This window comes from Pangasianodon hypophthalmus, chromosome 8, assembly GCF_027358585.1.
Source record: "Pangasianodon hypophthalmus isolate fPanHyp1 chromosome 8, fPanHyp1.pri, whole genome shotgun sequence".
Lineage (NCBI taxonomy): Eukaryota > Metazoa > Chordata > Actinopteri > Siluriformes > Pangasiidae > Pangasianodon > Pangasianodon hypophthalmus.
Genome location: NC_069717.1, coordinates 17,997,494 through 18,012,150, shown reverse-complemented (window position 1 = coordinate 18,012,150; position 14,657 = coordinate 17,997,494). Strand labels below are relative to the sequence as shown.

Sequence of the window (14,657 nt, the reverse complement as noted above, 5' to 3'; positions counted from 1 at the left end):
TATCTCTTTTATAGATTTATGTTGTTTTTCAGCCTAATGATGGCCTCCTTTACTTGCATTGAGATCTCCTTGGACTTCATATTGGTAGCTCCAGTCGAACAGCTGCCAAATGCCAACTCAATACCTGATATCAACTCCAGACCTTTTATCTGCTTCATTTGTCTTGAAGTTACGTGGGAATGGACCACAACTGGTCAATTAACTTCTTGCATATAATATTAATATCGGTTGTCTAATGTCCATATGCTAACGTTTTCCCTGTTCTGCTGCTCTTCAAAGTGACTGAACTCAAAATTCAAATGCAGGAGAGTGCCAGTTAAAAAAAAATTGTTAATCATTTTCTAATTAGCACCATTTACATTATTTGTAAAGTATTACATTTGACACATGGCCTATTTAACCGTTTTAGATAAATATTGTTGCCAAAGTGCTGTTTTTGACCATATTTACTCTAATAAATATAGTTAACTGATTTTTAATTTGATTGATTGATTTTTTATTTGATTTTCAATTTGCTCCTGTTTTAAAATATAACTGCTCTTTTGGCATATTTTTGAGGTATAACTCAACTTTGGTGTTAAATTCTGCAGCTTGTATGGAAAACATGTAAAAGTTGGCAGGTCTTTTAACACAGCATCAGTGAATACGGAATGGTCTACAGAGCCATTTCCAAAGACAATATTTTCTGCTGCAAGTGCTGTTTGGATGAAGATACGCTGCCTGATAGCATTGGCTTTTTGTTTACATGCGCTGTAATTCAACGTTATCTCTCAGCTGACTCGGTGGATTGCTAACTCGGATTGGACTACATGTCACGGATCCGGAGCTGTTTCTGACGGACGACTCACTGTCTTTAAATCTGCGGTTTGTAAACTCGGACTGGATTGACGTTTTCAATAACTGTAAAGCCCCAGTTGCAGTTCTGTCTATTCCATCTATATCAGACAGAAGCACATGTTCAACTAGCTGCTCACCATAGGGCAAGGCATTGCCTTTATCATCTCCAGTCATTGCCAGCTCAGTTTTTTTGGTTCGTATAATCAGCATCATGGCCCTACAGGACAATTTTTCCGTGCCTCCTCATCCTAGTAAGACTGTTAATAAGGACTTTACCATCAAATTGTTCAGACAGAGATGTCTTATTATTCTTTTGTTGTTGATGTCAGAGAATATCCACTCAAATCCCGGACCACTTGATTGTTCATTTTCTGATAATTTGGTAAACAAATCTATACATTCGTTGACTTTTGACTGTTTTTGTAATCGTAAAGGTCTTGGTCTAATGCATTTGAACATACGTAGTCTTCTCCCTAAAGTTGCTGAGCTCACCGCATATGTTCACACTGCAAATCCTGATATTTTTTCATCTCTGAATCATGGCTTAAGAAATCTATTCCCAATTTTGCTGTCTCCATTCCTGGTTACAATATTTTTCGTCAAGATAGAATTTCTAAAGGTGGGGGGTTGTTGTCTTTTGTAAGGATAATTTACAGTGCTCTGTAATTACCTCAAAATCTGTTGCTAAACAATTTGAGTTAATACTTTTAAAAATCACTTTATCCAAAAACTTTTTTATCACTGGTTGTTATAGACCGCCCTCTGCTCCTGCATGTGCATTGACTGTTTTAAGTGAAACAATTGCTCCTTACATCTCCTCTGGGTGTATTTTGTTAGGGGATATGAATTGGGATATGTTTGAGCCTCCATCATCCTTACAAGTGCAACTGGATGCTTTAAACTTGTCCCAGATTGTGCAGGCTCCTGAATCTGGTACATTAATTGATATTATCCTCACTAATAGGCCAGAGAGGTATACATCTGGAGTGTTCTGTCAAAGCTTTAGTGATCACTGTAATATAGTCTGTGTTCGCAAGGACACCACCTTAAGAAACCCTCCTGTGCTCGTTTTCAAATGTTTTTTGAAAAATTTAAATGAACAGGCTTTCTTGTATGACTTGGCTGATATGGACTGGTACAGAATTGGGCTTATTCCTGAAGTCGAAGAGGCTTGGGCATATTTTAAATTCTTGTTCAGAACTGTTTTGAACAAACATGCCCCTCTTAAAAAGATTAGAGTAAAAAAACATCTTAGCCCTTGGTTCAGTCCAAATTTGTCTGAGCTTATTCGCCAAAAATATACTTTATGGCGTAGAGCAAAGACATCTTTAATCATCTCTAATAATATATCTGACTGGCATTCATATAGGGCTATAAGAAATAAATGTACCCAGTCTATTAGACAGGCAAAATTGAGTTATTTTAAACATCATTTAACTGTTAATGGTCTTGATCCCCGAAAATTTTGGAATACCATCAAAAAAATGGAAAATCAAAACATTTCTTCGAGGTTGCCTACTGTAATTAAATATGATGGTGTTGTTATCACAGATAAATCCAAAATGGTTGATCAATTCAATAAACATTTTGTCAATGCTGGTTGTGCCTACGAGAATAGTTCTGGTACATCTAGTTATTCTCCTGTCAACCTGGCATCTGTTATTCATTCACCTGCCTCAGGTCCCCCCTCCTTCTCTATTCAGTCAATATAGGAGACCGAGGTACTTGAGGAATTTCTCAACCTGGATACTTGTAAATATGCTGGATTGGATGAATTAGACCCATTATTTTTAAAGAAAGCAGCTTATATTATCGCAGCTCCCATCACTTGCATTTTTAATCTTTCTCTCCAAACTGGTGTCTTCCCGAGGGACTGGAAATCTGCTGCTGTAACCCCACTTTTTAAAGGGGGTGATAACTCAGATTTAAATCGTTATAGACCCATTTCCATTTTGCCCTGTCTCTCTAAAATATTACAGAAATTGGTCAACAAGCAGCTTATGCACCATTTGGAGACTAATGTTCATAATCAGGTTCAGTCTGGCTTCAGATCAGGGCATAGCTGTATTACTGCTCCACTTAAAGTTCTCAATGACATTATATGTGCCATTGACAAGGAGTACTGTGTAGCTGCATTCTGTGGACCATGAAATATTGCTGGATAGGCTAAGAGGAATAGGACTCTCTGAGAGCTGTGTGGCCTGGTTTAAGTGTTATTGTTCTGGTCGTTTACAATCAGTGAGGGTGGAGGGGCTTCTGTCAGATCCTTTGCCCCTACTCAAAGGGGTCCCACAAGAAAGCATATTGGGGCCTATACTTTTTAATATTTATGTTAATGACATTATTCTTGATGCAGGTGATTCTCATGTACATTTATACGCTGACGGCATTATCATTTATACATTTAATTCTTCCCTGACTACTGCACTATTTTTATTGCAGGCCAGTTTTACTCGCATCCAACATGCTTTCTCTAGTCTTCATTTAGTTTGAATGGATGACTGGAATCATCTGCAGCAGACCTTAAAGCTTAGTTCATTCATTTCACTTACTTCCTTTAAAAATTTAATTCAGTCAATAGTACAAGGTCATTGTACTTGTTTTTAGTTATTTGTTTGTTTTTATGTCAAGTGTGTTATTTGTAATTGTATAATGTCTTTATTGTTGCACCTGCTTTTTATGCTGCCTCTTGGCCAGGTCATCATTGTAAATGAGAACTGGTTCTCAATTGACTTACCTGGTTAAATAAAGGTTATATAATAAATATCACTATATTTTGGCAATGGATATTTGGATATTGTGGCAATGTAATGTTTATGGACAATAAAACTGTTACATTGCACAAGCCTTCTAAGCAGTGATGAAGCAGTGAAGCAGACACGGTCTCAGTGTTTAAGTCGAGGTTGAAGACTTATTTATTTAACCTAGCATTTAGCGACTAGTGTTTTAGACAAAGGAGTAGATCTGGGGGACTCGTGGATGTTGAGTTTTATCTCCACACGGTGACTGTGAGTGTACCTAACCACTTTCCTTCTCTTTCTGCCGAGCTACACTCCTGAGCTGCCGGTGATCCAGACCCCCCTACGCTCTGGACCAGATGAGCATCACTTCTGAGCTGCTGGTAATCCAGACCTCCCCCCCTTCACTCTGGACCTGTCCACCGGCAATGCTTCATACTGCCACGAAAACGCTTCAGCTGTTTTCCATGGACTACACCAACACACATTGTGCTCACACACACGCACACTACAGTGTAAACCCATATGAGGATGGGTTCTCTGTTGAGTCTGGTTCCTCTCAAGGTTTCTTCCTATCACCATCTCAGGGAGTTTTTCCTTGCCACCGTCGCCCTGCTTGCTCATCAGAGACGTCACACACACACACTTCACTTTACTTTTGTTTGTGTAAAGCTGCTTTGAGACAATGACCTTTGTAAAAAAGCGCTATACAAATAAAAATGAATTGAATTGAATTGAATGAATAATTCTCTGTAGTACTTTTGTTATGCGCATCCTTTAAGTTCTGTACCCATTCTGTTTGGCTACATTATCGATTTTGTACAAGTGATTATGTAGATTATGAATAGGAGAGCTTGTTGCTACTTATACCATGGCATTAAAAAAAACAGTACTCTTCATAGAGATGCTCAGCTCCATGATTTTTTTTGTTTTATTTTCCCACATTTGTGAGCATGCTGACATGCATTCTTGACAGTGAAAAGTCTCACTGATATTTATTGCTTTAATATGGTGGTACTATAGACTATAATAGTCAAGAGCTTCTGGTGAACAATGACTAGGCAATGATGCATCAGATACTGCCTGGGTAAACACCCCCAATTATCATTTGATTGGAGATGGGATTAGAAAATGTTGCATGAGTAAACTGAAAATTAATATTTTTCAAGGCAGCAGGGCAGCTAACATTTCTTACCAAGTACTCTGTGTCCCCATAGACCCAGTACAACTTTCATGATCAAACTTGGGGATAACTCCTGCCAGTTCATTCCACATACTGACAACAACAGGCAGCCTAATATGCAGACAGCAATGGACAACCTAAATATGAACAAAATAGGGTTTATGTCTTTCAAAGCAGTGATCCAGACTGAGACTCTTTTTGTTGTAACTTCAAGATCAACTCCAGTAAGTTCATCTGCATTGTCACTTCCTGTCAAAGATGCAGACAGAAGAAAACATTAAGAAAAAATTACTTATCAAGAAAAAGATAAAGGTAAAAGACAACCCAGGACACGAACATGTTATGTGCACCTGTGGGATGGTGGTGATGTAGAACCCAGGAACTCCAGCTTTCTCAAGTGTGTTCTGTTGGTCCAGGACCTTCTGATCCATCTCTGCCACAATCTTCTCATCCATCATTCTTTGCTCATCTTTCACACGCTGCTCCAGACCCTGGAACATCAAGAGAGAAGGACAGAGCAGTATGTACTTGTGCATACATGTTTTGCTTACAGTGACAATGGTAGCTAACCGTAAAAAGCAACACATTTTGCAACTTAGAAAAGCCTGCTTTGTATTTTTTGTTTTTTTAAATCCTCTTTGAAAAAAAAATAAAAAGACTTTTTTTCTTTAACTTGCCTCTGTTTCTGCACGCTGGCTTGCTTTTAGTACAGTGAGGTTATGTGATTTGCAGTTCTGCAGAGCCACTTTTTGTTTCCGTATCAACTCATGCTTGAGAACTTGAGACAGAGCACATCCTTAAGTCAAACAATGGGATTTTAATAAGGCAAAAAATCATATATGGGTCACAAATCATTATACACCCCAACACACCTCTGTGCTCATTATGTAATTTCTGCCTTTGGTTGTAGAGGTTTTTCTCAGTCAGGTGCTGGATGTCCAGTAGACCCTGGACAATCTCATACACAGTGCCATCTATGAGAGCTTGGGCCAAATCACTCAGCGTTGTGTACGACAAGCGCTGCTGAAACCAGCTTTCAAGAGAGTGTAAAGTTCACACAAGTTCAAAATCATACAAACCTAATACAGGTCCGTCAATATATTTCATGCTTTGCGTTCGTATTCCTCTTAAATCAGCATAATCAGAAGCAACTGCTTTGTTACGATCACATTTGTATAACGCTAACCATCTAACTAGCTAATTAGGCAGCTACCTTGGCAAGTCTTTGACCAGTATCTGAAGCTCGGACAGGAGATAATAGTGTCTCTCCTGCTGTTTCGTGGCATCGGTCGGCTCCTTATACAATCCCGAGTACTTCTCCATCTGTACTGACGCGGGTGAAGCGTAAAACTGTTCCTGCACCCTTCGCTAAGCAGTAAAGCTAAATCACAATAATGCCTGTCGCGTCATGATCACACACAAGCTGCGTTTACGTTTTACGGCTCGTTTCAATCCGCCACGCATGCGTCAACAACGTCACGGCTTATACAATATGGAAGGCCATGCAGTTCAGAAATACGCGATTTTTAACACGTTTGCACGTTGTCAACATGTTGTTTATGTGTTCTTAATGTGCTGATTTTTTCAGACGTAGACAACGTGCAAACAACGTGTGATCTCATACGTCAATTTCACATACTTCTGAGCCACTTGTCCAGTTTGAACGGGTGAGTGTCATAAGTTCCCATTGGCTGCTGAGCACTAGGGTTAAACCATTTCTGTAAGCGTAGGGGTTGCCTACCGCTCACAGACTCTACGCTACCACTATATAACATGCTAAGGATCGTTTTATTTCTGTCCTTTTCTTCCTTTTTTGTAGCCTATAAAAATAAAATATTTGGATTGCAGTTTTATGACTTAAATTATTTTCGTCAAGATAAAATTGCCTCTTTTTGCTCCACATTTTGGTGTGTGTATTCAGTGCAAGACTCATTCCACCGAGATGCACCACAGAGCGGCACAAATCTCGCTGCTGAAAAGGACATTTTAATGAACATTTTAGGAACAGTGGTGCACGTTTCCCTAAAAACCCAAGTTTTAATACTCTGATCTGTGCAGCTGCTTACTTTCAAACAGCATTCCTCAAATTCCGTTGCTTATTCATCTTGTGTGATTATTCAATACAGCTTTGAATTATTAAGATATCAAAATGTGATAAAGGATGTCATTTCACATTGTGTGTTATCGGTCTGAACCACCAGCTAAACCTTGAAAACTACTCAACCATGTACAACATTTCTTAATGTCCTATTATACTGGTGAATTGGTTACTTATAATAGCACAGACATCAAATAATATGAGAAAGAAAGAAATATGCAACAGGTTTCAATCATTTTCAGTTCATTTTTTAATTGCATTTGGGTGAGGAAGTTCAAACAGCCATTATGAAATGGCTCATGAATGAAATTCAGCGTTGGCTGAGGGGAAAATCCAAGTGCTGATCCTCGGTCAGTTCCAGAGACAAACACCATAAGTTGTTCGTGTGATCTCAAACACACCATCTGTAAAATCATTAACATTTGTGATAATATGCAGGATTGTGTCAGCAAAAGTCAGGGTAGCTCAAATGAAATCTCAAAATACTCTGCGCAACTGTTACAGAGTGATTCATTTATTTATCTTCAATATCTAGAAGAAAGTCTCTCCAGTCACCCTGGTTGCTTCCAGGAGCGGACAGCTCCGCTTGGAACAGGTAGATGTTCTGAACACCTCCTTGAAGTTGTGAGGGTGGGGGGTGAGGGTGGGGGTGGGGGTGAGGGTGGGGGTGGGGGGGTAACTTAAATGGTGTATGTGTCACAGGTCACCAACAGTCAGCGCACTCTCTCCCCAGAGTACTAACCAGCACCACCTGTCCCCAGTCACCACACTCATTAGCACTATATAAGCACACACCTTACATTCACTCTTTGTCTGGCCTCAACTAGGAATAGACCTCTTATCTGTGAGTACATGTGGACACTGGTAGTTCCCTATGGCTCCTTATTTTTTCTCCAGTGATTCTCCTTCAAGACACCTGAAGTGTGTGCTCCTTTCTCTCATTCATTTGCTTAGTGACTCTATCTGTGTTTTCCACCAGCCTGCAGTACTTATATTTGTGTTTACCCTGTCTTTGCATGCCTGTTGTTCTGCCAAATCCTCTAATAAATTTGTGTTTGGTTCTTACTGTTATCTCTGAGTCTGGTATATCCTGACTGTATGCTATTCTGCAAGGGAGAATAAAAAGTTATGTATAAGGAAGCATATTCACAGAAAAGCATGTTATCACACCCAAGTGATGAGAACCAAGGAATTGCCATAGATTAAGTGAGTCAGGAGTGCCACACTTAATTGGCCATCAGTACCCAGTTAAGCAATCCTTTAATGCAGACAGGCCCAACACATTGAACAGACAACCCCTGGCCCCAAATATTTTCAGACAGAGAAAGTGCACTATTTTAGATAAGTGTGTGGCACCAGGTACGTTTGTTTTTCAGCAAGAAGTACAGATTCTCCAGCTCACTCAAGCATTTTCCTCAGAAAAAAAATTGGTCCAACTGCTGTAGCACTGTCATGAACAAAATTAAGGCTTTAAAATCAAACAAGTTAAAATCCAATTTACAATTTGTAGTGACCATTACAGATGAACTGTGGGACTATTAACAAATACTCACTGTTGTAAGGCTTCTTTTGTCCTTCCTTCCATGTATAAACTTGGCAGCCTGAACCAACTGGTCCCATTCCTCTATGGTGATGTGCCTCAGGGACCCCAACAAGGACCGGCTCACTGCAGCTTCCTCAATGGCAGCTCTAGCTGCTGTAATACCACCTGCCTCAATGATCTTTGACATTATGCACAGTTTATTAGTAGAAGCAGGCCTTTGTGATACTTTCACCATTTGCTTGAAAAAAATTAAGAAATGAAATAAGGAACTGATCGACAAAACTGATACGCCTTTGTGTTTCCACTGCAAATCCAGATCTGCTACTTCTGAGAGTTGGTGATGTAGTTGTTGAGCACAGGTTTTGGTAGAGCCTCTCAAAAAAATGTAACACTCCTCCATGCACCAGTGCCACAGCTATCAGTACTCCATATGTTCTGTACAGACCTCCTGTATAATGCTGCAAAAATTGAAATGTTGAAAAACAGAACAGATTTCTGCAGAATAAGGCATTTGGTGGTTACAATTTCAATATGTTAAAATGAGTGAGTTGGACAAGTGCCATGTGTGGATACTAACCATGGCCATCCAGGGACAGGTTCTTACTGTTCTGTGGCCCTGTAAATAGGGTGCTGTCCTTGAGAGCAGTCAGAAAAACTCTCGTGTAGGGCCACCCTCATCCACTACACCCTCTGCCTCCATGAAGTCATTCATAAATGTTCAGATCTGGCCTAGAACACTAACACAACAGTAAATTATTCCATTAAAATAAACTGGCTGTTATGCTCAAAAGAGCAGTGACAGCTGATGAAACATGCTGCCTGCAACAGTATGCTCCACTTCATAATCAAATTTCAATTACATTTTGTAGAGAATTAAAGTTTGCATCATTATAACTGTAGCAATTTATGGTTGTTATGGACATGCTTTGATTACCGTATTTTCCGGTATATAAGTCGCCGCTTTTTTAATCATCTTGATCATATAGTCTGAAGCAATTTATAACTTATAACGCAATTAATTTACTTCAAACACGCAAAAACATACGCACACACAAGAGCTTTTCGAAAGGTCACTGTGATCCATCATGTATTAGACAGGCGCCCTCTACAGGCCATTGATGAAATTGTTCTTTATAATGACAGTTTAGTAATTGACACAGGTGTGTCTAACATGTAGAGACGCCAAGCACTTTTTCGTTTTATTTATGAATGACCTGATTTTCCTTTTCTCCTTTGTAATACAGAGAAAAAAGCAAGAAAACAAAAATGCTAAAGTCTGGTCTGGGACTGTGGAGTAGCTGCTACTTGGAGAGCAGAAAAGAAAGAGAGGGGGTAATAATAATAATGATGATAGTAGTCTTTATTTACTATTGTTTGTATATAATATAATATATAAGGTGAATTGCTGTGAGACCCTGCCTAATGTGGGGCACCTAAGCTTTATTTGCATTGTCTTCCTCAAACAAATGAAAGTCAATAAAACTATGGGTTATCACAAGCTGTGATATGATGTGATCAAAATCACATGACTTCTCAAATGTCCAAGCCTAGAGTAGGGTGGACAATCTTCAAACAGCAAGCGTCCCCTGTGAAGACCACCCAAACATCAGTGACAGTGTTTAGACAAAATTAATGTTAAAGGTATAAATTTCTTTTGAATGAAACAATCCTGCTAGTTTTTATAAGGATGTGTTTATGATATGTTTGTTCATCAAAAAATATAATATGGTGTAAATATACTCTATATTTGTTATTTATTGCATGCTGTTCAGCCAACAATTTCTGCTCCTCAGTGGTCTCCACCCCACCACCATCTGTCCACCATGGTAACCCCACCACCTCTGGCAGAGAACGCTGAAGTGGTGACACAGCCAGAAGTTTCCTTCCGATCTCTGCTCAAACTTCCAGTAAGAGAACGCACAACCAGCAGCCACAAGAGGGTCAAAACTCCTTCCTATAATTTGACCAGCAATGACCATTTTTCTTACATCAAAGAGGAATGGGGAAAGAACAAGGGGAAAATAAAAAAAACTAAGGAGAGGAAAACTAGACAAGTGGACCCAGAAGCTTTTGCAATCCACCAGCATTCATTATGGGCACAGAAAGGATCCCAGGTCCACAGAGGAGTGGCTTTCATGTACAGTCTGTGTCCAGTGGTTCCAAGAAAGCAGAAGATAATAGGGTTATAGAACGACGATGACTCCTTGACATGCAAGGACTGCTTGTTTCCAGAAATGTAATGAGCTAATTCCCTCAGGGTGTTGTTTTTACGCCTATGCATTACAGGATAATTAATAATTATCCATAATGCAGTGTGTGGTAAGCAATGGTTTTACGTAGGTGCAGGTTTTATGTGTTGCCTCAAGGTTTGAGGTGTTGTCTTCAAATATGCCTGTTACGGTTGTATGTGTTCCCTGTTTAGTTTAACATTTAACATTTTAACTTTGCAATTCACAGCAGGTTCATGAATGTTTAGCTGTGCATTTAATTCTGCTTTCTCTGCATGACAGATATGATAATATAGGCTACTTCATGTCTTTCTAATAAATGCATCAAAACTATTATAGTCTATTGTTTGCTTGATGTTGTTCGATTCTCCATGTAACATCCACACCTGGCTATAAGCCTAGGTGTTGTAGCAGCAATAACACTGTAAGTGGTAAAATTATTGAACATGGGATTGCACATTTAGCCTTGAGTGTTACTGACCTGAGAGGTTTTTATGAATTAAGGTGATTCAGGCCTTTTACCACAGACATTTCAGTGTCCCACATTAGGAAATTCAGATTGACTCAGACAACTTGGCACTAAGAATACTGATACCATTTCTTTCATGAGTGTGATATCTGCATTTTTCTGTTTTGGTTTGATTAGGACAAATCCTTGGGATTTTGGAGTGGTACTGGGTGTGGATTGAATGCACTGGCTTCATATCGCAATATATTCCACAAGTCTGAAGTGCAATAAATGTCCCACATTATGATATAATATATAATATGTTCAAAGACCATTTTATTAATACATTGTTCTGTCTGGAACAACTAATTCTGAGTGCTGTGAAAGCTACAAGAAGGTTATGTTCACCTTTTGATTCATGGCACTTCAGTGAGTGAAACAATCGATACCTGTACACACATTCTCATCTGCACTGATTTTATTACCGTATTGTCCGGAAAAAAAGGTCACACTTGCATGTAAGTCGCACCGGTTCAAAATTGCGAGAGAGAGAGAGAAAAAAACATAGATAAGTCGCATCGATGCATAAGTCGCATTTTGTTGTTACATCGGACGGTAATAAAATGGAAGGTTTACAAGTTTACAAACATTATAAACACTTTAAACGTATAAACATTATAAACATCAGTGTATTTTAGTCCCCTCGCTCCTCAGCAAATCCTTTAAATTTAACGGTATTCAGAAGAGAACAAGAAAGAAATATATAAAATAAACTGTAAATTATAATGGCATTCATTGTAAACATTATTGATTATAAACGCCAAGCCTAAATGAATTAATGAAAATATTTTAGTCCCCTCACTCCTCAGAAAATCCCTCGAATTCTTCCTCTTGTGTATCTCTGTAGCACTGAACGGTTTGAATGTTAACAGTGTAATTCTACCACGGAGCACTGAACTGCCATTACAAAGAACAATGACTTCACTGGCCAGTAGAGGGCGCCTGATTAATAATTCATGCTAGCGCAGAGTCTGTGAGCGGTAGACAACCCCTACGCTTACAGAAATGGTTTAACCCTAGTGCTCAGCAGCCAATGGGAACTTATGACACTCACCCGTTCAAACTGGACAAGTGGCCAAGTGGCTCAAAAGTATGTGAAATTGACGTCTGAGATCACGCGTCTTTAACATGTTGTTCACGTGTTAAAAATCGCGTATTTCTGAACTGCATGGCCTTCCATAAAACTGAGCCGGTCATATCAGCGTTCACTTTATCCAGGGCGGATCTCACACTGGCTCAAATGCTTGTTGGAAGAGCTGCAGATGGAACTGTTTAAGGAAATTTTACAGCCGAAGAGCAATTATAATGTATTTCTTTAAAAACGGCCAAACGCAATAGTGTGGCTGCTGAAAAGGCGCGTGAAAAAATAGCTGAAAAAATAGCTTACAACAGATAACTTATAAACTTATTTTAATTCCAGTGACACTCTAAGTAACTGTAATTGCAAATAAAACTATACCTGCAAGCAGCAGTTATCGAGGTTCAAGCACTTTAGGACCTTTAAGGACATAAATAGATATTACTTACTATTGTGCAACGCTATAAGCACCTAAATCAGAGGAAAAAGCAAGATCATTTTAAGAATTATATGGTAATTTACCATAAAGAAGTAGCATTTCTAAACATATAAACTGTTGTAGCGCTATTGTCCGATCTTCATTAAATTATGCATGCTTTATATAAGAAGCACATTATGCTGCATGTGCTTACTTTATTTCATGCAGTGTTGAGTTTTCCTGTAGGAGTTATTGACCTTTGGGTACACTAAGCCACAAAAATAAGTAAATAACCCTGTTATGACTAACTAAATAAAAAAAAGTTCAACATTCTTTTTTGATTATTTATTGACCTAGAGAGTCCAGACAGTTGTACCACACTGGTTTTGTTGTGGTTGAGTAAAAAACCTAGGGCTAGTTCACAAAAGTGTTTTTTTTTTTTTTTTAAATAATCTCAAACATTTAATGAACAATTTGATTGACACCACTGCTTCATGAGGCAAAGTTGTTCAGAATGAGGAGATCTAACATATGATATGAATACCTTGTGCTCATAATATACTATAATTTACACACGCACAACGTGAAAGCATTTCACCTAACAATCTCTTCCTTTCTCTCCATCTCTCTCTCTCCCTCACTCTCTGTTGAGCTACACATGCTACTTCTGAGATGCCAGAGATGCCAGTGATCCTGACCCCTTCTGCTCCTCCTCGCTGCCTGACCCATCCTGATGCCCTACTTCTGGTTGGAGTTCTCATCGGTTGAGTTCGCTCGCTGCTGCTGGGGGTGGCCCCATATGGACTGCCTGAAGAACTGTTTGGATTGCTGGGGATGGCGCCACCTGGGGCTGTGGAGATGGCTTGGGGATCACATATGGGGAGCTGTACTGTAATGGCTTGGGACTGCGATTGCTGTAGTGGCTTTGGGGCTGCAGTTGCCACGAGCAGCTTCGTACTCAGGACTCCATCAGTGGACAGTGGATAGATTTTAACCAGCCGGACCTCTTGCAAATACTGTGATGAATTTATTGGTTGCACAATTGCACTATTTGTCCATATAGTACACAATAGAAGGGATTTATTTATAATTGCACTATACGTTGCACCCAGATGAGGATGGGTTCCCTTTTGAGCCTGGTTCCTCTCAAGGTTTCTTCCTCATATCATCTCGGGGAGTTTTTCCTTGCCACCGTCGCCACTGGCTTGCTCATTAGGGATAAATTCACAGTGATAAATTTAAATATTTACAATATATTTTTGTGAATCCATTTATTTCTGTAAAGCTGCTTTGTGACAATGTCCATTGTTAAAAGCGCTATACAAATAAAATTGAATTGAATTGAATTGAATTTCCCTATGGCCAATTTTTTTTTTTCAAATTTTGCACAGACGTCTGGGGCAGGGAGTCAACAGGCACACCAAGTTTTGTTCTTATCTGCCTTCATTAACCTTGTCTAATAGCTGCTGAAGATTGATTGCCCCCTGGTGGCCATGTATTTCAAGATTCAAGATTTTTCATGTTTTTTCGTTTTTCAGATGTCCTCACAGACACTGATGGGACCCATGGACAACGACACTTCAAGCAAGATTTCAAGTCGATTGGACCAGTGGTTCCATATTTAGCACCAATTTCATGTTTTGTCCTGTTATAGCACCACCACGTGGCCAAGCTCTGCCATTTTGGGCAGGTGACCTCAGACTGAGTCCGTACATAAGTGTGCAAAGTTTGGTGAAAATATCTCATTCTGTTCAAGAGTTACAGCCACTTCAGTAAAAACGTTTTTGCCTGCCATCATGGTGATGAATTAAAAGTTCAACTTTGTTTGAAAATTATTGATCTAAGGAGTCCAAACAACTGTCCTGCACTTGTTATATTTTGGTTGATCAAAAAACCTACGACTAGTTCACAAAAGTATGAGTTTTAAGTAATCGCAAATATTTAATTAACAATTTGACTGACTCCAAAGGTTCTTTCAGATGGAGGAGCTCCATCAAACGGTATGAGTTACTTGTTTTTGTGTGAA

The 14,657-nt window shown here is 39.2% G+C and overlaps 1 protein-coding gene and 2 long non-coding RNA genes across 4 annotated transcripts; all 3 read right to left on the bottom strand.

Moving 5' to 3' along the window:
- Positions 1-4,474: 4,474 nt before the first annotated feature.
- Positions 4,475-6,400, bottom strand: dgcr6 (DiGeorge syndrome critical region gene 6). 2 transcript variants are annotated; one of them, XM_053236525.1, is made up of 5 exons: positions 5,972-6,400; positions 5,631-5,791; positions 5,436-5,554; positions 5,109-5,249; positions 4,475-5,007 (listed from the first exon to the last, which is right to left on the bottom strand). In XM_053236525.1, exons 1-5 carry the CDS (start codon positions 6,079-6,081, stop codon positions 4,927-4,929), a joined length of 612 nt encoding a protein of 203 aa, XP_053092500.1. In that variant the 5' UTR covers positions 6,082-6,400; the 3' UTR covers positions 4,475-4,926. The 2 variants fall into 2 exon arrangements, with proteins under 2 accessions (XP_053092500.1, XP_026780913.1); XM_026925112.3 differs by having other exon boundaries at positions 5,436-5,536; positions 5,972-6,394.
- A 682-nt stretch (positions 6,401-7,082) lies between these two features.
- Positions 7,083-7,492, bottom strand: LOC113533181 (uncharacterized). The gene is made up of 2 exons (XR_003403401.2): positions 7,412-7,492; positions 7,083-7,260 (listed from the first exon to the last, which is right to left on the bottom strand). It is a non-coding gene; the product is annotated as an uncharacterized LOC113533181 (long non-coding RNA).
- A 164-nt stretch (positions 7,493-7,656) lies between these two features.
- Positions 7,657-9,499, bottom strand: LOC113533180 (uncharacterized). The gene is made up of 3 exons (XR_008302173.1): positions 8,410-9,499; positions 8,259-8,303; positions 7,657-7,962 (listed from the first exon to the last, which is right to left on the bottom strand). It is a non-coding gene; the product is annotated as an uncharacterized LOC113533180 (long non-coding RNA).
- Between the last annotated feature and the right edge of the window lie 5,158 nt (positions 9,500-14,657).

Coding starts and splice junctions, on each gene's coding strand:
- dgcr6 (XM_053236525.1), bottom strand. CDS start 6,081: ATGGAGAAGTACTCGGGATTGTATAAGGAGCCGACCGATGCCACGAAA. Junction 5,555..5,630: donor ATTACATAATGAGCACAGAG/GTGTGTTGGGGT, acceptor GTTTGACTTAAG/GATGTGCTCTGTCTCAAGTT. Junction 5,250..5,435: donor GCCAGCGTGCAGAAACAGAG/GCAAGTTAAAGA, acceptor TTGATGTTCCAG/GGTCTGGAGCAGCGTGTGAA.